We start from the raw sequence: 27,235 nt of genomic DNA on the forward strand, positions 1-27,235 counted from the left end.
AGTTACAAGCTACAGTGGCCCAAATTGGTGAGACTGTGCAAAGAGCAACTGTGGCCCAGCTCCTCCACCTGTCACAGCCGTACAAGATAGTGGCAACAAGAAAAAACGCATAGTATATACAATAAAAATACAATTTATTTTTATATAGCCCAAAATCACACAAGAAGTGCCGCAATGGGCTTTAACAGGCCCTGCCTCTTGTCAGCCCCCCAGCCTTGACTCTCTAAGAAGACAAGGAAAAAATCCCCAAAAAAATGGAAGAAACCTTGGGAAAGGCAGTTCAAAAAGAGACCCCTTTCCAGGTAGGTTGGGTGCTTCAAAAAGAAAGGGGGTCAATACAATATAATACACAGAACAGAATAAATCCTCAATACAGTATAAAAATAAAAATGTTACAAGTATGGGGCAGAATTTAACAGTAGATTATATCATGTAATATGATTTGGATTTGTTTAGAGTCATGGAGACCTCGGCCATCAAGCTGCCTCCCCCTATTGGCCATTCCACAGCTGAGTCATCACTGGGCCAGCCAATCCGATGAAAGGACCCCTCTACCAAACGATTCCTGCGATCCTCCATCAGGGATGACTTTACCTTAGGCAGGCAAAACAACTTGGCAGGTTGGCCGTGGCACCAAGTGCCACATTTGAGTATATCTCAACTAGATTTGGCACATGGGAGACTCTGAAGACAGATGGAAGGTTTTATGATCAGATGAGACCAAAATTGAAGTTTTTTTAAGTTTTTGGCTACCAGACTAAAGGCCATGTTTGGTGTAAGCCAAACACAGCAAATTATCACTAACACATCACCCCCAGCATGAAGCATTTGGGTGGGAGCATCAAGCTGTGGGGATGCTTATCCGCAGCAGGGAAAAAGGAAAAAGTCATCTAATTATATGTTTTATATGAGAATTACAGCTATTCAAAACTAAATGTTCAATTTCAAAAGTAAAATCATGCAAAAATATATTTTTCCATATCAAACCCCCAGTAAAGAGTGTATTATAGGTTATAATTTCCCTTTGTGTCAGTCAGCAAAAAAATATATTCTTTTTTATGGATCTTTAAACTTAACATTTTAAACCAAATACAATTTTCCACTTGTTGGATCATGCTCTCATTTATTTATTTATTTATTTATTTATTGTTTTTCTCTACATTCATATATTCCCCTTATATACAATTAAACGCCCCAGTAAGCGTCGTATTTTCATTAAATTGGACTTGTGGGTTCTTGTATGAAATTTTGAAAGATGACCACAAAAAATAATTACATGGGTAGTGTTTACATTAATTCATGAAATGGAAGCAGCCTTTTTAGATTTCCACCTGTCACCAATCCCATTTGCTTTATTACGTGCAGCTCAGGCCCACAAACTTGGTGGTACAATTGACAAACCCCTGAGTGGCTGTTTCATCCCTGCTCTATTTGATTTTTCTACTCTGAACAAATGATTAAGTTTTCATGCATTGGTTCAACCAAAATCTATGTTCACTCAACCACATCCTTTATTGATTACTTCTACTGCAAACAGTAGGCCAAGTGTGATATACATAATTGGAGAGTTGTCAAGGGAGGTGGGTGTTAACAGTCCTGTTTTCCCCTTTGGAAATTGGAAACACCTTGATACACAAATAGTCTGCACATCTCATTCTTAACCTCTGGACCAGAGGATTCTGTTTCCTCACACAATCTTTTAATTCCTGAAAGTGTAATCTAGTAGGCTGCTACTAAGTCAACACATTGGCAGAAACATCAGAAGCAGAGCTTCCATGTAAGGAGAAATGTAACAGCAGGGATGTCAAATATATAACAATATCATCTGTACTGCTAGTGCTCAAGTTTCCTATATTTATAATGGAAATCACTACTCTTGTCTTCAGAGGGAAACTTTAATCAAACAGAACACAAAAACATACAGTGCCTGTAAAAAGTATTCATCCCCTTGGGTGTGTTCACATTTTGTTGTTATACAGGATTGAACCATGGTGGCTTTCATTTGTCTTATTCTTGACAGTGATGAAAAGAAAAGGGCTATTTAATGTCAGAGTAAAAGTAGTCTAAATTAAATACAGACATAAAACACAAAATAATTGATTGCCTAAGTATTTGCCCCCTTCATATCAGTGTTTAGTAGATCACAGCCATGACAGCCTTGAGTCTGTGTGCATAGGTCTCTCTCTGTCAGCTTCACACATCTCCATGCTGCCATGTTTCCCCACTCTTCTTTACAAAACTGATAGATAGATAGGAAAGGCACTATATAGTAGATAGATAGATTTGAAACACACTATCTATCTAATCTAATGCACAATATAATAAGATAATAAGATAGACATGAAAGATACTATATAGTAGATAGATAGATGTGAAAGGTGCTATGCAGATAGATAGGAAGTTCACTATATAATAGATAGATAAATGTGAAAGGCACTATATAATAGATAGATGTGAAAGACACTGTATAGTTGATAGATGTGAAAGGCACTATATAATAGATAGATGTGAAAGACACTATATAGTAGATGGATAGATTTGAAACACACTATCTAATGCACAATATAATAAGATAGATAGATAAATAGATATGAAAGGCACTATATAGTAGATAGATAGATTTGAAACGCACTATATTCTAATCTAATGCACAATATAATAAGATAATAAGATAGATAGATAGATGTGAAAGACACTATATAGTAGATAGATAGATTTGAAACACACTATCTAATCTAATGCACAATATAATAAGATAATAAGATAGATAGTTGTGAAAGACACTATATAGTAGATAGATAGATGTGAAAGGTGCTATGCAGATAGATAGGAATATCACTATATAATAGACAGATAAATGTGAAAGGCACTATATAATAGATAGATGGATAGATGTGAACGACACTATATAGTAGATAGATATGCAACACACTATCTATCTAATCTAATGCACAATATAATAAGATAGATAGATAGTGTGTTTCAAATCTATCTATCTGTCTAATCTAATGCATAATATAATAAGATAATAAGATAGATAGATAGATGCATAAGACATTATATAGTAGATAGATAGATGTGAAAGGTCCTATGCAGATAGATAGGAAGTTCACTATATAATAGATAAATGTGAAAGGCACTATATAATAGATAGATGGATGGATGTGAAAGGCACTATATAATAGAAGGGTTGGCACAGTGGTAGCATTGCTGCCTCGCAGTAAGGAGACCTGGGTTTGCTTCCCGGGTCCTCCCTGCGTAGAGTTTGCATGTTCTCCCCATGTCTGCGTGGGTTTCCTCCGGGCGCTCCGGTTTCCTCCCACAGTCCAAAGACATGCAGGTTAGGTGGATTGGCGATTCTAAATTGTCCTTGGTGTGTAGGTGTGTTTGTGTGTGTCCTGCGGTGGGTTGGCACCCTGCCTGGGATTGGTTCCTGCCTTGTGCCCTGTGTTGGCTGGGATTGGCTCCAGCAGATCCCCGTGACCCTGTGTTCGGATTCAGCGGGTTGGACAATGGATGGATGGATAGATAGATGCGAAAGACATTATATAGTAGATAGATAGATGTGAAAGGTCCTATGCAGATAGATAGGAAGTTCACTATATAATAGATAAATGTGAAAGGCACTATATAATAGATAGATGGATGAATGTGAAAGGCACTATATAATAGAAGGGTTGGCACAGTGGTAGCATTGCTGCCTCGCAGTAAGGAGACCTGGGTTTGCTTCCCGGGTCCTCCCTGCGTAGAGTTTGCATGTTCTCCCCATGTTGGCGTGGGTTTCCTCCTGGTGCTCCGGTTTCCTCCCACAGTCCAAAGACATGCAGGTTAGGTGCATTGGCGATCCTAAATTGCCCGTAGTGTGCTTTTGGGGTGTGTGTGTGTGTGTGTGTGCGCCCTGCAGTGGGCTGGCGCCTTGCCCAGGGATTTGTTCCTGCCTTACGCCCTGTGCTGGCTGGGATTGGCTCCAGCCAACCCCCATGACCCTGTGTTGGATACTGACTGACTGACTATGTAATAGATAGGTAGTGTGAAAGGGACTATATGATACATAGATAGATAGATAGATAATATGAAAGGCACTATATAATAGATAGATAGATAGATAGATAGATAGATAGATAGATAGATAGATAGATAGATAGATAGATAGATAGATAGATAGATAGATAGATAGATAGGAAAGGCACTAATAGATAGAAAAATGTTAAAGGCACTATATAATAAGATAGATGTGAAAGACTAGTTGATAGATTGACAGATAAAGTATGTGACTTACTTACAACACTTTATTGTGTTGTAAATTTAATTTTAAATGGATACATTTGCCATTTTGCTCATCAGTCTACACTCAATAACCCATCATAACAAAGTGAAAACATGCTTTCAGTAAGGTTTTTAAATTTATTCAATGTTGTTAACATGACACCTGTCAGTCATAGAAGCTTTCTGATCCTTCATTCTGTACTTTATAAAAGCCCCTTTGGCAGCACTTCCAGTTTCACATTATCTTGGGTAAGTCCATACAAACTTTGCACTCCTGGATTTGGCCAACTTCATTCGATTGGATGGGAAGCGTCTATAAACTGACATCTTCAGGTCTGTCCACAAATGTTCTATGGGGTGTAAGTGTGGGCTTTAGCTGGGCCACTCACAGACTCGTCCCAAAGCCACTCCAGTGTTGTGTTGGCTGTATACTTCAGTTCATTGTTGTGCAGTAAGGTGAATCGTTGCACCAGTCTGTGGTGGCTTACTCTCTGAGCAGGTTTTCTTGAACCTCCCCCTGTCCCTGCACCCCTAAATAACATTTTATAGTAGCTCTTTAAATATATAAATAGATAGATTAATAAATATGCACACACACACACTATGGTCTGAACACACACCAGAATAACTAAAAAGAAAGAACATTTTAAAAAGAAAGAAAACTCCTGACTTGGCAGTGCCAGTCCCAGTAAGGCCCAGTATACAGACATAATACTGTTGGTATAAAGAACACCCAGTCACATTCTTGACACACTTGTGCTGAATAATTCATTGAGTGAAAGTCCTCAGTGTTGGTGTGTCAGACAGAAGATGTGCAGCATTGTGGCACTCAGTTTCGTCTTCATTCTCGTCTTTGCCACAACCTCTGGGGGTCCAGTGTGCAGAATTGTTCATACAGGTTTTCCTCCAGGATTTCTCCATATTTGCTGCATTTTACCCTCACAATCCTTTCAAAAACATGCCACCGAGAAGCATCCCCACAGCCTGATGCCATCACTATGCTCATCATATGTTTTGTTTTTTTGGTTTCGCCACTCTCCCATAAACCTGCGACTGATGAAGCATGCAGGTGATAATTGTTGTCTGCACAGTCTTTCCTTTCACTGTAGCTTGTAACTCCTTCAGAGGTCTCTGGGTGGCCTCCCTCAATCGTCATCTTCTGGCACGATCACTCGTTTTTTGTGAACGACTTGCTCTAGCAGATTTGACAGCTGTGCCATACTCTCCCATTTATTCAGGATTTATCTGAATATTCAGTGACTTGGATATTTTTAGTCTCCATCCTCTGACTGGTGCTTTTCAATCCCCTTTTCATGAAGTTACTTGGAGTGTTCTTTTGCCTTCATTGTGTGGGTTAGACCACCATACTGACTCACCAGGAGTTGGCCCTTCCACGTTCAGGCCCCAGACAGGTGAGCTCCATTTATCTTATTGTGTGACTTCTAACATCAGTGCATGATTTAGGGGTGTCATATTAAAGTGGATGAGTACTTATGTGATCAGTTGTTTTATGGTTTATTTTTGTAGTAAATTTAAACCACATTGACGAGATCTGTTTTCAATTTGACATTAAAGAGTCTTTTTCTGTTGATCAGTGTCAAAAAAGGCAACTTAACTCCATTGGTATTCAATGTTGTATAATAATAAAAAAGGTGAAATCTTCCAATAGGGTGAATACTTTTTAAAGACACTATGTAAAGCATATTATATAAGTAATAAGAATTGATACATATAATATTTATAAAACATGTAATACCTATTGTCACAAAAAGCAGACGCAAGAATCATAAAAAGGTTTAGGACAGCCACCCGTATAATATTCCCTGGCTGCCAAAGGGTAAATTGCTAGCACTGATGTGCTCAGAACGGAGTCTAAAACACAACTGATGAGTTTTGTAGAATATGGCGGCTTTAACCCCTTGTTGCCTACAATTATTTCAAAAAAGAAATTATTTGTGTTTTTGCTGTCAAGCAGATGCTAAATTAAGTGGATATATACAGTATATAATTAAGTTAATTGAATATAGCACACAAGCAAACAATAAGCTGGTACGTGTTTTTATCTTAGTACAACCTACCTCAAATTTGGACAATTTCTCAAAATTAGCAGCCAAAATCCACGTGCACGGCCATGGCAACACTTCGCTTCCATCAGGCAGATATAGTTTCCACTATGAGTGCTAGATGCCGTGACCAGCGCTTTCAATATGATCCTTGGTACGTATCGATTACGCATTAACTGGCATTGGCAGGATGCATACGCCACCTCGGCGATGCATTCAGGCCGGAAGCGGTTTGAAGCAATTTCACGACAATCATCTGCAAGGGGTTAACACTAGAATTACCAGAGCCTACGAAAAAACTCGTAGATCCGTCCCACCTTAAATCGCTTCACACTTCTCCATCAGCGTCTTTTGTCCTGTAAATATGTCGATAAGCAGCAAACAGCAATCAGCCTGCTATCACATCCCCCACCGGCGCACAGTTTTCTCAGCTCAGATCTGTTTACCTGCATATCAGTAGCTTGGAGTTGTATAGAGTGTGAAGTCAAGCAAAATGACTCCTTTTATAAATACTATATCGTTATTTGGAACACATGCATTTCATGTGTGTTCCGTGTCTACAAAAATCTATGTAAACACATCGTTAAAACAGAAACGTTTTTCATGTTTTAGTAATAATTGACAAAATGTAGACATGAAGTATATAATATGTGAAGCCTGAATTCCAAATATCAAAGAAACACTTTCACAACAGGTACAAATATAACGGAATAAATGAGCTTTTATTCAGAAATATAACTGCAAAAAAACAACCCGTATTTACCTGCAACATTGACACGCAATTGGAATGAGAGATTCGGTGGTGCAACAGTATCAGCTGCTGACTTGTAATCAAATCTTTGCTGAGCTGCTTGTGTTCTTACTATTTTAGAAAAAAAAACATACATTTGATTCCAGTCTGTAACAACCAGTGTAATTTATGATACTTGTAAAGGTTAGCTTTGTTTTTTTCTATTCTGTTATTCTCTCAGCCACGTTCACGTTCCCAACTCCCCACACATACACCACTCTAGTGTTTAGATCTGGAAGGTGTAGCGTTGGCGAAATAAATAACATGCGAGCTATAGCACATCTTTATGTGATCCAAATAAATAACATTTGAGCTATAGCGCGTCTTTATGTGATCCAAATAAATAACATTTGAGCTATAGCGCGTCTTTATGTGATCCAAATAAAAACACTTGAGCTATAGCGAGCTGTAGCGTGACTTTATGTTATCCATATAAATAACATTTGAGCTATAGCAAGCTATAGCGCATCTTTATGTGATCCATATAAATAACATTTGAGCTATAGCGCGACTTTATGTGATCCAAATAAATAACATTTGAGCTATAGCGAGCTATAGCGCGTCTTTATGTGATCCAAATAAATAACATTTGAGCTATAGTGTGACTTTATGTGATCCAAATAAAAACATTTGAGCTATAGCGAGCTGTAGCGCGACTTTATGTGATCCAAATAAAATCATTTGAGCTATAGCAAGCTATAGCGCGTCTTTATTTGATCCATATAAATAACATTTGAGCTATAGCGTTACTTTATGTGAAAACAGCAGTGTCAGATGGGGTAGGGTAGAATCGTGAACGCGACAGAGAATGAAACTGAATTAAAAAAAAAAACAAAGCAAAGCTAACCTTTACAAGTATCACACATTTACACCGGCTGTTACAGACTGACTGAGCATTCAGGTATATTTGTACCTGTTGTGAAAGTGTTTCTTTGATATTTGGACTTTAGGCTTCACACTTTATAAACTTCATGTCTACATTTTGTCAATTATTACTAAAACATGAAAAACGTTTCTGTTTTAACAATGTGTTTACATAGATCTTTGTAGACACGGAACACACACGAAATGCATGCGTTCCAAATAACGATAGAGTATTTATAAAAGGTGTCATTTTGCTTGACTTCTCACTCTATACAACTCCAAGCAACTGACACGCAGGTAAACAGATTTGAGCTGAGAAAACTGTGCGGCGGTGGGGGATGTGATAGTAGACTGCTTGCGTTTGACAAAAATATTAACTGGACAAAAGACGCTGATGGAGAAATGTGAAGAGATTTAAGGTGGGACAGATCTACAAGCTTTTTCGTAGGCTCTGGTAATTCTAGTGTTAAAGGCCAGAAAGGGAAGTGAAGTCACCAAAGGCGGAAGCGGAAGGTCCTCTTCCATATGCTTAGACCTGGGTGTGACCTCATCAAAAGGGCCGAAAACTGGAAGGCTCTTCGTCCGTGGGTTCTACACCGGAAGTGACATCATTATGCCCCAAACTGGAAGTGGCGTCATCAGAAGGTCCGACACCGTAAGTGACGTCATCAGGGCCAGGCAGAATTTCCCGTGAACGGTCTGCAGGAAAGCGAGAAAAAAGGTCAGCACACTCCGCCATCCCCTGGCGTGGAGTGGAATTACTCTCATTTAGACCCTTTATCTGCCTCCCATGCGCACGTGTGTGACACTATCATAAAACATATTATACAGCATTCATTTCTCAAAACAAAAACACATAAGAAGCCTCAGTACAGTCATCAAAACGGCATCCTTTAAGCGACAGTCCCTCCATGCTTACAATGTTCTTAAATGTTTTAAATGTTAATTTAATGTTTGAAATGTTTTTGATTTTTTTTTGACAGTCAAGGAAATATTGAAGAGACTATGAAGTACCTTGAACAATTCGTAGCCGTAGCAGAGAGCAGCGAGCACAGTGAAAGTCTGCTAGAAGCCTGCATGTCCCTCGGTGAAATATCCAACGTGAGGGTAAGGAGAATTTCAGTGTTTGTGTGAGTGGGCCCTGTGATGAGCTAGGCCCCCCTGTCCAGCAGGTTGGAGAAGGTTCAGTTCGGCTCTATCACTTTGGCTCATATGTTCCATTTAAACAAACACGTCTTTTATATTACAGTATACCCAGTTTGTGTTGAATCAAATCACATGAATGCATTTTTTGCAATAATAAAAAAGAAAATGTCGAGAATAATTCATTACTACTTGTACTTGGAGCTATTTGTAAATTAAAGGTTGCTCCTTCTGTGTTTTTAAACTGATTTGGCCATGGAATAAAAGTGTCACGACATTAAGGTGTTGTTTTAGTATCTGCAATGTTAAAGGAGGTATTAACTAATAGTAAATTTATTTTTTCATTCCAAAAACTTTTAACGAAGAGTTAAAATTACAAATATTACAAAATATACAGTCATATGGATAAGTTTGGGAACCCCTCTCAGCCTGCATAATAATTGACTCTACTTCCAACAAAAAAGATAACAGTGGTCTTTCTTTCATTTCCTAGGAGTACTGCGGTGTTTTCCGAACAAAGATTTTTAGTGACGCAGTATTTAGTTGTATGAAATTAAATCAAATGTGAAAAACTGGCTGTGCAGAAATGTGGGTCCCTTTGTCATTGTGCTGATTTGAATGCCTGTCACTGCTCAATGCTGATTACTTGCAACACCAAATTGGTTGAATTAGCTCGTTAAGCCTTGAACTTGTATGCAAAATTTGGTTGACATAAGTGAAAATGTACTTAGGTTGTCATCTTTACACACACAGACACAGACAGACACACTGACATAATTCCAAATATGTTATTTTCGGACAAAATCTCAAAATTGAATCTTTGGACGATTCCAATACTTTTCTTATTCTTCGTTATACGAGAAAGTCAGGGAGGTCTAAAACATCGAGATTCATCAGAATCTTGGCATCGAATCTTTGGATGATTCTTATACTTCATATACAAGAAAGTAAAAAAGAAAGGATCAAAAAAGAGATGGGAGAAAATGAAGGCATAGACACAGTTTGGGAAAGAGCAGACTAGTGGATTTAGGGGTGTGAGCCAGTGCAATGGACTGGAGGCAGGGCATACAGATGGCCCTGCAATGGACCGAGAGGAATGGTATTCCAGGGGTGGGGTCACACCAATTGAGCAATACAGAGGTGCCGGAGCAATCCAGCACTAACAGGTGGCAGGACTATGGAGAGTGGCTTCAAACATCCCAGCGGTGGCCGACTGAGGTGGCTGGGACAAGAGCTCGCTTCGGGGACTGCACTTGCTGGCATCTCAGCCCAACTAGGAAGACTTAATGGGTAAGCAAGAGAGGCAGACCAGAGAGAGAATGTAAGTGACGCACATGGGCTCATAGAAGAACAGAGAGCAAGAGAAAACAATTTTATCTCTTGGATATTAGACTTGATTGTAACCCTTGTATGGATTCATTTATTTATTAATTGATTTTATCTCCCCCAATGCACACTTGTTTTTGTTATGGATTCTTTATTGGTTTTTCGTTTAATAGAAGATTTTGCGCCGATTTGTTGTACACCACCTTGTTCAATGTTTGAACGAAATGCACAAATCTTGTTGTTGCGTATCCCTGTTGCATTAGTCCATCCCGGTCATGACTATCGATGTCCCAAGGTTCAAGAAGATGCCAAGGCTGCGGGCAACCCAGGCATCACAAATCCACCAGGGCTTCTTGCAGTCTGATTCTTATCCTGCATTATGTTAAACTACCTGTAGCCACAGTCCATTATACAGTACACGGTGTAACACTTTTGATTTCCATGATCACAGTGGGTCTTTATATTCAAAAATGTTAGGTAATCGTGCTGCATGGTGGTACTGTGCTTAGTGCTGTGTTCAAATTCTGGGAGTGATGAGTTTGCCCATTCTCCCTGTACCTACATGGCCTTTCCTCCCAAATTCTTGTTATGTTTGCCGAGAAAAGGTAATAAACTTTCTGGATAATGGAGGTAACCAGAAGAAAAAAAAGGAGAGTTGATACTGGGAGACAGTCCTGTTTATCATCAAACCAAATCGCCAAAGCAGAATTCAAAGTCAAGGACAGGAAAAAAAAAAAAGAGTCCAAGGCACCAAAACCAACTTTAACAACGCACAGAAATTTCAAAGAGTTATCTGCAGACTCTCATGAAACATGGCCATCATGTTAACGACATCAGATTTTGCAATTTTTATGGCCACGTCCCCGTCAACTGGGAGCCGTGTCTTGTCAATGGGATTCACAAAATAGTGGAGTTCACGTAAACTTAACATGGCATCAGAACAAGACACAATAAGTAATTAACCATAATCAAAAAATTCAAATCAATGTCAAGTTCTCTGCCCCCAAAAACATATAACCAGGTGCAAAACATAATTATTAAGCTCAATATAGGGGAGTTAAAAAAAAAAAAAAACTAAATATGAACGCAAAACATTTCAATTGCAAAGACATCCTAATTAGGTTAATTGGTGTCACTAATATCCATACAGAAACTGGCAGCCCTCTCATTGTTGTGCCACATGGTGCCAAGTTAGAAGTTGGTATCTCATTGCCAGTAGCATGAATTACTATGTTAAAAAAATGGCTGGATGCACAGTTTATCCTGATTAAAATAAAAAAAAACAGCTCAGTGCAACTGAAATGCTATTCTGATCTAACCTGCCATCTTTTCAACTTCTTGTTTCTTTTTAATAGGGGCAGTACGAAAGAGGCTTTGAGTATTTTGAGAAGGCTTATGATATTTCAAAGAAGTTAAAGGATTTGAAGCAGCTGCAGAAGGCACAGGTCTACATTGGCATCTCGAAAGCTCACATCATGATGACGACATTCAGCAGTCACATCAAAGCTGGCGGACGTGTCAACACTGAGAGCCTCCTGGCATGGAAAGATAACTGAGGTGACCCGAAAAAGTCCAGTGAGCGAAGCGTAGAGTGCAAGTCACTGGTCAAGAAACATATTATTCTTAATGGTAGAGCCTTGTCATCCTTTTTTTGGATTTTCTCACTTATTATCAAGGTGCCTAATCAGACTCTTTGTATATAATATCCTTGTGTTAAAAAAAAAAGAATCATATTAAAGTATAGGGCATATCAGAAATCTGGACAGAATTTAAACCTTCCATCCATTTTCCAACCTGTGTAATCCAATTCAAGGCTGCAGGGAAATCAATCCATCAAATCTAATTGTGCATATAATTAGTTTGTGAGGGACAAAATAAGGGGAATGCCGGAAAATAACTTAATATCAAGGACCTTATAAGGAGTAGGGCCACCTTACATCAACTCCACTCCTTCATACCAGACCTGAACTATATACAGTATAATGGAAAACTGCACTGTTGTTCGAGAAGAAAAAAACTCCAGTTCATCTTCTTGTACTGCGACCCTAAAAGACATTTCAGTTCATCCTAGCGTTCACGTGTGTATGAAGACAATATCATTCTGGAATAGGAGACCATCAAAAAGGGGATAATGTTTGAGCCAAAGGTTGATTTGCTTGCTCTCAAAATGGCAAAAAGGGTGTTGAGGCCTCTAAAAGACCCATAAACAAAGCATAGAATAGGCCTCACCCTAGACAGTATGATCCCGGAATTAGGCTGTCCAGGCCCAAGAAAAATGTCCAAAAGGCTTTTAAAGGTCAAAAATATGTTAAGTACAGTATATCAAAATGAACCACAACGTGTTAGGAATTTATATTTTACAAAATGTGTGTGTCTTCGTTTTGTATAAACCGGGTGTTCTTACACTTGTTTTGGACTTTCTGCTAGCGCAGGAGATTACAATCATTTTTTTTAATTAAGCTTATGTTAATTACAGTAATATTTTGGGGTCATTATTCACCATTATTTTTGTTTTATACAGGCATCACCTCTTATAGATTTTGGATTTTATTTCATTCCAGTGGCTATCTTGTGTGTTTTTGGGAATGCTGCAATTTTACTCCCATTGCCTGGCTAGCTTTTCCCATCGTTCAGGGACCCGTCTCCCACAATCGTTACCTGCGGATGATTGCAGCGACAGGTTTAAAAAGTTGTACATTTCACCATATCCTTATTGTAGCTGTGGACAGTGCCAGTGCTAGGTTATTCTGCGTCCTAGTCCAAGCTTATTAGTCCGGTACCTAACTCCTGTGGCTGGGTTTTTCCCCTCCTTATGATCTGCGCCCTACCTGAATGCCTACTTCACCTTAATGGTGGCACCAGCACCCTGGCTGTGGATAAAATACCTTTGTTATACCTTCCTTGCAGTTTTGAATTGACCTTTTTCAATTCATGACTTGCACTTCAATCTTTTGACCTCGATTTCTCTTTTCAGAGCTTTCGATACGTTGTTACGGTTCTGTTTCACATTTCTCTCTCGGTTTCCCCTTTACATCTTTTGTCATTCATTGACATTACACCACCATTTTGCATCTCCTGTCGTTAGGACAAGCAACTCTTGTGGTTAGGGGTGTGTCCTCAGAGGTTGTGACCCCCAGGTAACAATATAACGGGTTAAACGTTTGTTTTTCAGAGCACTTTTTTCATTCAGATTTGTGGATACGAAATCCTTCTTCCAATATCAGAACTCTTGTTACTTTGGCGTGTGCTTAGTGTCTGAGCACGATTTTTGTCTCTCATTTTGGATTTCATGACCGTTTTGATTGATCTCCTGGTTTCAACTTCTGTTTCTGCTTTTGACTGAAGTCTTTTTTCATGCTTACCATCATGAAATAACTCATTTCTAGCGTGCTTAGCAAAACGCAAGGGAGAGGAACAATAAAAAACCTCTGGCTTGAGAGACTTCATCGTTTCTCTGTGCTAGGATTGCCCTTGTACTCATTTCTTCTGTTGATAACCCTTTGTGATGAAATTCTTCAGTAAGATTTGGACATAATACATCTTCTTTAATTTGGAACTTAAAGTGAGGAAAATGTTAAAATTTATAACAGCTGAGAGAGCAAGATCTGTGTCTGTCAAAAACATTCACACGAATGAGAGGTGAGAGGGCCGTGTGTGTGGTTGAATATGGTCGAGAGGAGGGCGGGACTTGAAAATGTCTCATGGCCAAAGTCTCATCTTGCGAGACCTATAAAAATCTTCCAAAAAGTCTCGTCTCGTCACTGGATTTTTTTATATAATAGAGAGATATTCTTTCCTATAAATTTTGATTTCTGATATGCCCAAAAGTGTTAAGCATAAAAGAATGCTCATAAGACATTGTAATATTGGAATGATTTTCTTTACAGTCTTTATTTTACAAATAAAAAAATTATATCAAGTGAATTTACAGATGTTTTTGCTATTAAATAATTTTATACTTGAATGACATGATCCGTTCTTATTAATGTAATACTGTAGTTAAAAAATAAGTTTTTAGTTTTTTCCCCCCAGTACAGCATGAAACACTTTGTGCTACGAATCAAAAGTTTGGACACATCCAGAAATGTTCATGGTAGAAATCTCAAGATGAGGATTAATGCTTGGTAACACTTTTGTCTTGAAAAATGGATGTTTTCGGTAAGTTGTAATGTTTCTGTTTTCACGTTGGGACCCCAGTACCTTTCACCTCGATTGTCAAAGTCAAGAGCAGGCTGGGTCATTTTTAAAATGTATAACAAAATACTTCACTTTAGAAAACCGTTTCATGTGGGAAATTAATACAGTATACTAACGTACGTACCAATACCATGAATGTGAAGAAATAAATTCAACTTTTTTAAGAAGCCTCAACCCCTTAATGATGATCTTTAGACCGCATTTTGTCTCCCAATGCAAGTACTCAGGATGAACATTCCTTTATAATACAAGCAGATTTACAATGGATTTGTTAAAAATGTCAACCTGTTTCTTTATGGTAGTTTAAACATTCCCAAAACACATCGGCTCAAGTGATGGCATGTTGAATGTTTCTGAGATGAACATTTCTGTGCCCCCCCCCTACTTCCGTTTACATTTTGTTTTATTATGCCTTGAATTCCGATATTATGAGAACCCTATCCGCTCAGGTTAGAACTTCCTTTTATAGGACTGGGGACGGCCCCTTTAACAGTAATGGATGGGTGGCCCCACCACTGGGGGATCCACCCACACAATGCAAGGAATATAAGAAAACCACAAAACACATTTTACAGAGAATGCATAATTACTAAATAGCATAAAATTAATACATAATTAGACTACTAAGAAATGAACCAAACAATTTCCCAGTTGATGCAGGCGCACTCAGAGAATTGAAATGGCAGCCTTGTTGTTTAAAGTCAAGTCCCTTGGCCACTAAATTGAGACAACTGAGAAGGCTACACACAAGAAAAGCAGGAGTCAGTCCTCAAGTATTTAAGGCCCATGCTGACCAACTTTCTGATGTCCTCTGTCACCTGTCCAATTTGTCACTTAGGCTCCATAAAGTGCTGCTGCTGTGGAAATCATTCAGTATTGTAAGGTGGGCACCGCATCATCTGAAAACTATAGTCCAGTGGCACTTACACTACAATTCAAAAATTTTAGAGCACCTCAGTTTTTCTTATAATTGAATCAGTTGAAATGAAATGAATAACCTAAAATGGTGAAAATGTAAACAGTAAACTACCAGAGGTTTAAATTAGAAGTTTAGATTAGCAAAAACTGCAAAAAAAATGAAATTTCATAAAATGACAAATGGGCCTTCTTCAAGGAACAAATTATCAGTTACTGTTCTGCAGCAATTAAAGTGAATGAAGCCTTGCAAGTTGAAGCAAAGAATTTATACAGGTGTCTCAACTTCTGTTGATTACTTAAAAACCCTCTGTGTGTATTAAAGCAGAGTTGACACAGACTGGTACACCCTGAGAAGTGCAATTTGGACAATACTCCAGTGATAATGGCAAGAAAATGGCAATTAACACATGAAATGAGATGAGCATTATTACCCTTAGAAGTGTAGGCCTTTCATTTAGAGAAATTGCAACCAAAATCTAAGTGTCTGTGAGGCCAGTGGTGTCCTACACAAGGCATTTGGAAACTGGAAGAAACTCTGATAGGACGAGATCTGGCAGAACCAAAGTCACCAGCCAATCAGAAGGCGCGTTTCTGAGGATCACCAGTTGCCGTGATAGTCAGCATAACAGTGCAGGTCAAAAAAAGTCAGTTTTGACGGTAAAGAGGAGACTTTGCACTGCTAAGCAAGTCTGATTTTTATTGAATATGGAATAAACAATGATGGCTACCAATGACTTTTGCCAGTTTCAAGTTACTGCAGAGACAATCCTTGGTTCTTCTTTTTTCATGGAGTAGTACCAACACGTTTGTCCACATCCGTAGATATGAAAAGGCAAAGCAAGAGCTTTTTCCTTAGGTGACTGCACTCCTTTAAGGTAGGAGATAGATAGATAGATAGATAGATAGATAGATAGATAGATAGATAGATAGATAGATAGATAGATAGATAGATAGATAGATAGATAGATAGATAGATAGATAGATAGATAGATAGATAGATAGATAGATAGATAGATAGATAGATAGATAGATACTTTATTAATCTCAAGGGAAAATTCCCATACTCCAGCAGCAGCATACTGATAAAAAAAATATTTAAATTAAAGAGTGATAAAAATGGAGGTATAATAGACAATAACTTTGTATAATGTTAATGTTTACCAAATACCTCCCCCCCAAACCGGGTGGAACTGAGTCGCATAGTGTGGGGGAGGAACGATCTCCTCAGTCTGTCAGTGGAGCAGGACGGTGACAGCAGTCTGTTGCTGAAGCTGCTCCTCTGTCTGGAGATGAAACTGTTTAGTGGATGCAGTGGATTCTCCATGATTGACAGGAGTCTGCTCAGCGCCCGTCGCTCTGCCACGGATGTCAGACTGTCCAGCTCCATGCCTACAATAGAGCCTGCCTTCCTCACCAGTTTGTCCAGGCGTGAGGCGTCCCTCTTCTTTATGCTGCCTCCCCAGCACTGCACCGCGTAGAAGAGGGCGCGCGCCACAACCGTCTGATAGAACATCTGCAGCATCTTATTGCAGATGTTGAAGGACACCAGCCTTCTAAGGAAGTATAGCCGGCTCTGTCCCCTCTTACATAGAGAATCAGTATTGGCAGTCCAGTCCAGTTTATCATCCAGCTGCACTCCCAGGTATTTATAGGTCTGCACCATCTGCACATCTCCTAAAATCCACCACCAGCTCCTTGGTTTTGCTGGTGTTCAGGTGTAGATTGTTTGAGTCGCACCATTTAACAAAGTCCTTGATTAGGTTCCTATACTCCTCCTCCTGCCCACTCCTGATGCAGCCCATGATAGAAGTGTCGTTAGCGAACTTTTGCACATGGCAGGACTCCGAGTTGTACTGGAAGTCCGATGTATATAGGCTGAACAGGACCGGAGAAAGTACAGTCCCCTGCAGCGCTCCTGTGCTGCTGACCACCATGTTGTATAAATTTTAAACTTTATTCATTATAAATAATGATATTATTATTATTTATAATGAATGAATAATTTATTCATTATATAAAATAATGACATCCTTTACATGTTCTACAACTCTGTGGAGGCCAGTGTGGTGTACTGGGCTGGTCACATCACTTCAAGAGTGGTTCACCCAATCAACAAGTGAATTAAAATGGTAGGCTCAGTTACAGGACGCACTAAGGACCCCCCCCCCCCCCCCACCCCCATTCCCCCCGGCAGTCACAGTGGAGGAGAGAATGAAGACCAAACTGAGTGCCATTATGAACAATGCTTCACATTCTCTCTGTGACACGCTAGCAGAGTAGAGATGTTATTTGTCATTTGCACAGGTACAAGAATACAAGTACACTGGAAATGTACCCATAGCCAACAAGAGAAATGTGTAATTTAACTTACTTAATTCATATAAATAAATAAACATGGTGCTTAAATATCAAAGGGTTCATGGAGAAACATCAATATACTTCTCAACTGCCTGAATATCTTTACTAACCATTCTGATTTCTGATGGAAAAGAAGCTGCTATACAAGGGTGTTGTGTGTGTAATAAACTCTGTTACCTTCAGTGTCTCTTCAAAGTTTTACTAACATTTCCTCCACATGAACACAGTGTGTCCTGAATGATAAGTAAGGGTTTCTGAGGATGGCCAGTGCTTTGTTCCTGCATCGGTGGGTGAACAGAGTCTCAGTGGAAGAAAGTTGAAAACCAGTAATCCCCTCTGTGGTATGTATCACCCTTTGGAGGCATTTCCTTTATCCTGAGTGGTGTTTCCAAAACAGACAGTCATGTCTTTAGTCAGAAGGCGCTCTAAGAGTCCTTTATAGATCTGGAGCGGGGCTGATGGGTCACAAAAACTTTTTTTTTCAGCAGCAGCCTTGCCAAATAAAGACATTGACAGGCAGTGAGAACGTCAGCGGAAGTGCTTCAAGAAACGCAACTGGAGCTCCTTCACGCCTTTATGGTTCCTCACTGGGACTGCCCTCGCATTATTTGTCAAGTCAGACGTTTTCTTAATTTTTGTAATTGGCTAAATTTTCATCTTGGAACAAATAATGTACTGTCTCTCTGTTATATAGGGCCTTTCACATATATATATATATATATATATATTATATAGTGCCTTTCACTTCTATCTATCTATCTATCTATCTATCTATCTATCTATCTATCTATCTATCTATCTATCTATCTATCTATCTATCTATTTATCACCTCACTTCTATCTGTTACATAGCACCTTTCACTTCTAAATTTTATATACTGCCTTTCACTTCTATCTATCACCTATCTATCATCCATTTATCTTTTATATAACACCCTTCACTTCTATCTATCTATCACCTTTCACTTCTATCTATTATATAGCACCTTTCACTTCTATCTATCTATTATATAGTGCCTTTCACTTCTATCAATCTATCTATTATATAGCACCTTGCACTTCTATCTATCTATCACCTTTCACTTCTATCTGTCTGTTACATAGCACCTTTCACTTCTATCGATCTATTATATAGTGCCTTTCACTTCTATCAATCTGTCTATCTATTATATAGCACCTTTCACTTCTATCTATTATATAGTGCATTTTCACTTCTATCAATCTATCTAGAGAGTGGGGGAGGATGCCGGTCAGGCCTGGTAGGCCCAAACGTGTTGTGAGGGTCTGCTGGGAACGTCTGGCAGAGCCCCCTGTCAGAAGTAGCTTCAACTCCCACCTCCGGCAGAACTTTGACCATGTCCCAAGGGAGGTGGGGGACATTGAGTCCGAATGGGCCATGTTCCGTGCCTCTATTGTTGAGGCAGCTGACCGGAGCTGTGGCCGTAAGGTGGTTGGTGCCTGTCGTGGCGGCAATCCCCGAACCCGTTGGTGGACACCGGCGGTGAAGGATGCCGTCAAGCTGAAGAAGGAGTCCTACCGGTCCCTTTTGTCCTGTGGGACTCTGGAGGCAGCTAATAGGTACCGGCAGGCCAAGCGGAATGCAGCTTCAGTGGTTGCTGAGGCAAAAACTCGGGCATGGGAGGAGTTTGGGGAGGCCATGGAGAACGACTTTCAGACGGCTTCGAGGAGATTCTGGTCCACCGTCCGGCGTCTCAGGAGGGGGAAGCAATGCAGTGTCAACACTGTATATGGTGGGGATGGTGCGCTGCTGACCTCGACTCGGGACGTTGTGGGTCGGTGGGGGGAGTACTTCAAAGACCTCCTCAATCCCAATAACATGCCTTCCAATGAGGAAGCAGAGCCTGGGGACTCAAAGGTGGGCTACCCTATCTCTGGGACTGAGGTCACCGAGGTGGTCAAAAAACTCCTTGGTGGCAGGGCCCCGGGGGTGGATGAGATAAGCCCGGAGTTCCTAAAGGCTCTGGATGTTGTAGGGCTGTCTTGGTTGACACGTCTCTACAACATCGCATGGACATCAGGGACAGTGCCTCTGGATTGGCAGACCGGGGTGGTGGTCCCCCTCTTTAAGAAGGGGGACCGGAGGGTGTGTTCCAACTACAGAGGGATCACACTCCTCAGCCTCCCTGGAAAAGTCTATTCGGGGGTTCTGGAGAGAAGGGTCCGTCGGATAGTCGAACCTCGGATTCAGGAGGAACAGTGTGGTTTTTGTCCTGGTTGCGGAACAGTGGACCAGCTCTACACCCTTAGCAGGGTCCTGGAGGGTGCATGGGAGTTCACCCAACCAGTCTACATGTGTTTTGTGGATTTGGAAAAGGCGTTTGACCGTGTCCCTCGGGGAATCCTGTGGGGGGTGCTCCGGGAGTATGGAGTACCGGACCCCCTGATAAGGGTGGTTCGGTCCCTGTACAACCGGTGTCAGAGCTTGGTCCGCATTGCCGGCAGTAAGTCGAACCCGTTTCCAGTGAGAGTTGGACTCCGCCAGGGCTGCCCATTGTCACCGATTCTGTTCATACCTTTTATGGACAGAATTTCTAGGCGCAGCCAGGGTGTTGAGGGGGTCCGGTTTGGTGGACTCAGGATTGGGTCACTGCTTTTTGCAGATGATGTTGTCCTGTTTGCTTCATCAGGCCGTGATCTTCAGCTCTCTCTGGATCGGTTCGCAGCCGAGTGTGAAGCAGCTGGGATGAGAATCAGCACCTCCAAATCCGAGACCATGGTCCTCAGCCGGAAAAGGGTGGAGTGCCCTCTCAGAGTTGGGAGCGAGATCCTGCCTCAAGTGGAGGAGTTCAAGTATCTTAGGGTCTTGTTCACGAGTGAGGGAAGAATGGAGCGTGAGATCGACAGGCGGATCGGTGCGGCATCCGCAGTAATGCGGGCTCTGCATCGGTCTGTCGTGGTGAAAAAGGAGCTGAGCCATAAGGCAAAGCTCTCAGTTTACCAGTCAATCTATGTTCCTACCCTCACCTATGGTCATGAGCTATGGGTAGTGACCGAAAGAACGAGATTGCGAATACAAGCGGCCGAAATGAGTTTCCACCGCAGGGTGTCTGGGCTCTCCCTTAAAGATAGGGTGAGAAGCTCAGTCATCCGGGAGGGGCTCAGAGTAGAGCCGCTGCTCCTCCGCATCGAGAGGAGTCAGATAAGGTGGCTCGGGCATCTGATCAGGATGCCTCCTGGACGCCTCCCTGGTGAGGTGTTCTGGGCACGTCCAACCAGGAGGAGACCCTAGGGAAGACCCAGGACACGCTGGAGGGACTATGTCTCTCGACTGGCCTGGGAACGTCTCGGGATTCTCCCGGAAGAGCTAGAAGAAGTGGCCGGGGAGAGGGAAGTCTGGGCATCTCTGCTCAAGCTGCTGCCCCCGCGACCCGACCTCGGATAAGCAGAAGAGGATGGATGGATGGATCAATCTATCTATTATATAGCACCTTTCACTTCTATCTATCTATTATATTGTGCCTTTCACTTCTATCTATCTGCTTGTCTCTATGATAGATGAAAGGATAGACGGACTATGTATCTGTGTAGTATATAGTGACTTTCACATTTATCTCTCTGTCTGTCTGTCAGAGAGTCTACATGCTTGTCTGTCTGTCTCTAATGTATATAGCACCTTTCACATTTACCTATCTAACTGTCTGCCTTCCTGTTTGATGGATGAAAGTACAGACGGATGGATGGACAGACTGGCTACCCATCCGTCTAAAGCCTGGGACTGGAGCAGAGCACCCCTGGGCAGTCAGTCTTATCTCTTTGTTGTCTCTTTGTTTCTTGGCTTTTCATTCTTTTTGGCTTTTTTTTTTTTTTTTAATGTCTCTTGTGATGAGAATCGTTGTGAAAGTCACCATATTGGCAAAAATGTATTTGGCTTTCAGTCTAATCTCTCCATCTCAGTGTATATAAATGCAGGGGAAATGGCTTTGTTGAACCTTTCAGTCTTTTCCAATCTCTTCCTTGATGCCATTCCTCATTGGTTTAATAACATGTCAAGCCCAAGCCTGTCTGTGATTTTCCAGTTAGCACAAGTGTGTTTGTTTTATTTATTTATTTATTTATTTATTTACCTTTTGTACAGACCCCGCATGAAATAGAATAATTAGAAAACTTGAGCTTGCTCCACTGAAATATTTTTTAAAGAACAAAACCTGTTGTTTTGTTTTGTTTTGTTGTAGTATTTGTCTCCCACCATGTGCAGTTGTGCTGATCTGACTACAGAGACAGCAGTGCAGTGTTGGTGTCGGACCACCTCGACTTCAGAGGTCATTCATTACTCAATAGGACACAAGGCTCATTCTCGGTTCACTTCTCTGTCCGGCTACTCGGATTCCAAACCCCTTCTTGCACTTTAATTTCATCCGTTCATGTTTGATTCTTTACTGACTTTAAATTCTGCAGATCTTTATGACTTTGTTCTCGTCTCGTGTTTTCTTTTTGGTTTTGGTAATTGGTGTGTTTTGTTTTTTTTGGTTTTTTTTTTGTACTCCTGGTTCACACCCCTCATTCGTTTGTTTTTATCTTCCAGTCCTTCTCATTTTCTCTCGGCCCTCTGGGCCACATACAGCGTGCAACCCTTTCATTTTTTTAAATGCAGGTTGTCCTGTGTGGCAGTTTGTGGTCCTGTCTACCCTGTCACAATGGGCAAAAGCAGCAAATGTTTGCATCTTAATTTTCGTGAAGTTGTCTCAATACTTTCTCAGTCCACCATATTTAGGGAAAGTCCATGTAGACACGGGGAGAACATGCGGAGTGCTGTGCTAATCGCTGTGCCACCCCCTGGCATTTGTTCCATTTATTATCTTCAAAAGTGTTTGTTTAGTGACTGCCTCTAGTGACTGTCTCGTTTTCTTTACAGATCACATTAACTTGACTGCCATTGTGGACGGGTGGCAGAAATACTCTTAGCTCTTGCAAAGTGTTGGGGTGCTAACCAGTTTGCCCCCTTAATTTTGGTTGCATACAAAGTAAACAGAAATAAAAGTAATTTGTCTCTGGCTACAGCGAATCGATGCATTCAAAAGGTCTGGGGGGCGTCATCCTCCTCAGAGCAGCCATATCACCTGCACCACAGAACAGGTCAGACACAGGGAGAACATGCGGAGTGCTGTGCTAATCGCTGTGCCATTGTGCCGCCCCCTGGCATTTGTCCGTTTGTTATCTTCAGGCGTGTTTCTTTAGTGACTGCCTCTAATCCCGTTTTCTTTACGGATCACATTAACTTGACATTGTGAACAGGTGGCAGAAATACCCTTAAGGTCTTGTGAAATGTAGGGGTGCTAACTGGTTTGCCCCCTTTATTCTGGTTGTATTGCTGTCCGCATGTTGATGTCATCCATCCATCCATCCATTTTCCAACCCGCTGAATCCGAACACAGGGCCACAGGGGTCTGCTGGAGCCAATCCCAGCCAACACAGGGCACAAGGCAGGGTGCCAACCTATCGCAGGACACACACAAACACACCCACACACCAAGCACACACTAGGTCCAATTTAGAATCGCCAATCCACCTAACCTGCATATCTTTGGACTGTGGGAGGAAACCGGAGCGCCCAGAGGAAACCCACACAGACACGGGGAGAACATGCAAACTCCACGCAGGGAGGACTCGGGAAGCGAACCAAGGTCCCCAGGTCTCGCCACTGCAAGGCAGCAGCGCTACCCACTGCGCCACCGTGCCGCCCATGTTGATATCAGAGATATGGAAAAAGATGATCCGCTGTGGCAATCCCTAATGGGAGCAGCCAAAAGAAGATGATGATTCTGGTTGCATCCAAAGTAAACAGAAATAATTGTAATTTGTCTCTGGCTACAGCAAATCAATTCATTCAAAAGGTCGGGGGGTCAGAGCAGCCATACCACCTGCATTTCAGAACAGGTCACCCACCTGATGCTAAGCATTTTCATGCCCGGGAGACCAGCTATGAAAACCTTGAGGTGTTGTTGAGGCCAGCAGAGGGCGCTTACCCTGCTGGTCTGAATGTGGATCTCAATGCCACCCAGTGCAGTGACAGGGACACCATTGCTGCAAATATGGCTCCATCCTTAAGATGAGATGTAAAATCGAGGTCCTTAATCTCTGTGGGCATTAAAGATCCCTCATAAGGAGTAGGGGGTAACCTGATGTCCTGGCAAAATTGCCCACCACGGCCCGGTTATTCTGGCCTCCTAATCTTCCCCTGTCTGAATCTGTCACCACCCAAAGGCTCAAAATGACGCAAAAATGGCTACCGTCACATCACTCAGGTGGTTACAGCACGTTGCTGGTGGCTGAAGTGTCTCCCCAGACAGAGAAATGAGAAAAGTAGGACATAAATGTAAAGAGTTATTATTAAAGGTTGAGGTCCAAATGAGAAGATGATATTCAGCGAGGTGGTGGGAGGGTCTCCCTTTTATACCGGTCCCGCTGCATTGGGAGTGGTCACCTGCTCTCATTGGGAAGTCTTCTTCGGGCTGAAGAAGAAAAAAAAAAAGCGTCAAGCCTGTTAGAGTCAGCGCCCCCTGTCACCCCGGTTGGGGTTATGACATACCAGGAATGGGACTTTGTGTCATCCTTCAGGCATACGTGCGTGACGCCGCGTTCAAAGAAGTTTTATTAACACTCCTATATTATCACTCATCTCAGACACTGATATTGTCTTCTTAAAATGTAACAAAAAGCAAAAACGACTCCCAGAATTAACTGGAAAAAAGGCAAGCAGGTGAGCCTTTTAGATGACATTTGGTTTCTGGGTAATCGCATGTAATGACTTGTAGCCTGTGAATTCTTACGGCTCTCCAGTGACTCGAGTCCCCCAGTTTGTGTGCGATGATGAAAAGACGGAGATAAAATAAAATGACAGTCGCTGCTCATGGTAGGCGGCGGTCTGCACCTCAGCCACCGAGACCCTTGGAACCTTTACAAGTACCAGCTGGTGGCCAAAGCATAAGGACGGGTAAAGGGGGTAGCAATTAGGACAGGGTCAATAGAGGAAGAAGTGGGTTAGACGCCAACTGATGGCTAATTAAAGGCCGTGCCCACCTTTTTAGCGCCAGGTCATTAGGCAGGAAGCACTTCTTTCTTTTTCATTTTAATCTCCTCCTGCTTCGGCACACAACATTTTACTCCAATCGCCACCCTCTCGATGGCCGCCACAGCCTTGCAAATGAAAACATCACAGCTGCAGATTGCTGTAATTGAATTTGTACAGCCTGGCCAGCCAAGTGGACTGGGGGGGAGGGTATTGTCAGGCGTCTGGCGATGGCAGTGAGGATAATCAGGATAAAGGGACTGTCATTAAAAAAAGAAACAAAGAAAGTTTCAGTACTGTTGCATTAGGGAAGAAAATCTGCTCAATAACTAAAGTGGTTGGAGGACATTTTGAGTTTTTAGTTTTTAGAATGGGTATCAGCAAGAGTGAGAGGGAAGGTCTACGGGACGGTAGGGAGACCAGCTATCTTATATAGGCTGGAGACGGTGGCACAGGAGACAGAGCTGGAGGTGGCAGAGTTAACGATGCTAAGATTTGCATTGGGTGTGACGAGGATGGACAAGATTAAAAATGAGGGCATTAAGAGGTCAGCTCAAGTGGGACCGTTGGCAGACAAAGTCAGAGAAGAGAGACGGCGTTGGTTTGGACATGTGCAGAGTTAAAAATGCTGGGTATACTGGGAGAAGGGTGCTAAGGATAGAGCTGCCAGGAAAGAGGAGAAGAGGAAGGCCGAAGAGAAGGTTTATGGATGTGGTGAGAGAGGACATGCAGGTGATGGGTGTGACAGAACAAGATGATGATGACAGAAAGATATGAAAGAAGATGATCCGCTGTGGCAACCCCTAATGGGAGCAGCCAAAAGAAGAAGAAGAATGCTTTCAGAATTAATTAGAAACAACAATCTGATATGCAGCAGCGGCTGACGTCCATGAGGTCAAAGCCAGTCTTGGGAGGGCTCAATGTGGCTGCAGCTTTTTCATCCCAACCGACTCCTGCTTGGAATTGTACGGGTAAGCTGCCGTCTCCCGTTTGCATGTTTTGGTCCTGAAAAATCACAAACTGGGTGTTCAGCTTTTTATTGGAATGTTTCAAGTATTTAAGTCATGTGGCAAGTTCTGTAGCTTTGTTTGTTTTTTTTTTTTAGGTTTTCCTCCTCATTACAGTGCCTCTCAGCACTGGGTGCCATTTTCCCTCATCTTCTCCACTTGTTGTAGTCGTCATTGTTAAGTTACAATTAAGGCCACAGGCACACCGTACAAGCTGTTTGGCGTAGTGGTTAAGGCGTCGGACTTCAAACCCTCAGGATGGAGGTTTAGATCCCACTACTGACACCTGTGTGGCCCTGAGCTAGTCACCTGACCCACCTCTGCTCCAATTAGACAAACACAAAGACATGTCACCAAATGTTGTAAGTCACCTTTGTTAAATGCGTCAGCCCAATGGCAACAATCCTTTACACCATGGAAGTCTGGCATTGTGGTCAAGACATTGGATCTCAAACCCTAAGGCTCTCCATTCATATCCCCCCAACTGTGTAACCCTGAACACCAACAGGGAATACATAAAGAAATGTTAACAATTGTATCTCAAATGTTGTTAAGTCACTTTGGGTAAAGGCATCGATCGGCCAAAAACGTATAACAATCCATTACCTCAGGCACTGTGGCGTAGTGTGTAAGGCGTTGGACTTCATCTATCTATCTATCTATCTATCTATCTATCTATCTATCTATCTATCTATCTATCTATCTATCTATCTATCTATCTCTCATGTAGTGCCTTTCCTCTCTATCTCTCTCTGTCTTTATATATTTTTCTTGATTGTTACCCCTTTTTTAATGTGCTCTCTCTCTGTTTTATCCCCTCGCTCCATTGGCCTCCTTTTTCCACGCCCCACTCCTCGATGTCCTCCTCCCTGCTCCTTATGGCGTTGCTGGTACAATAAAAGGTCACTTTATTTATTTTCTAAAGCCGCACCACAAGCAATGGCCAGACAAGATGGAAATAAGGTAGCCGAGAGCGGCGTGAGGCTCACAGACCTGGGCGTTATATTTTATTAATGGCAGTCTTTTATAGTCGTCAATGAAACGACTCGCCGCCTCTTACATTTTTATTTTATAATGAATGTGTTTTCTCCGGTGACTCCAAAGTGGGAGCAGCACTGCCTACAGGAACCATTTGACAGCTGATACTGTGTAACACATGTACAGTATGCTTAAAAATAGTACATTTTAAGAATTTTAATATTTTATTGCTTTCTGAGGGAACGCATCAATAAATAAAAGTTTTGACTTTTCACATGTTTTACAACAATTTAGGTAC

General features: G+C 41.5%; 1 protein-coding gene across 1 annotated transcript in view; it reads left to right on the plus strand.

The window, feature by feature from the left end:
- Nucleotides 1–14,799, plus strand: part of ttc29 (tetratricopeptide repeat domain 29) — a 225,685-nt gene extending 210,886 nt beyond the window's left edge. The window contains exons 9-10 of the mRNA XM_051928172.1: nt 8,967–9,090; nt 11,808–14,799. Of these exons, the coding sequence (XP_051784132.1) occupies nt 8,967–9,090; nt 11,808–12,008 (325 nt within the window). The 3' untranslated portion in view covers nt 12,009–14,799. The remainder of the gene's footprint in view (nt 1–8,966; nt 9,091–11,807) is intronic.
- Nucleotides 14,800–27,235: the final 12,436 nt, after the last annotated feature.

This window comes from Erpetoichthys calabaricus, chromosome 5 (assembly GCF_900747795.2).
Source record: "Erpetoichthys calabaricus chromosome 5, fErpCal1.3, whole genome shotgun sequence".
NCBI lineage: Eukaryota > Metazoa > Chordata > Cladistia > Polypteriformes > Polypteridae > Erpetoichthys > Erpetoichthys calabaricus.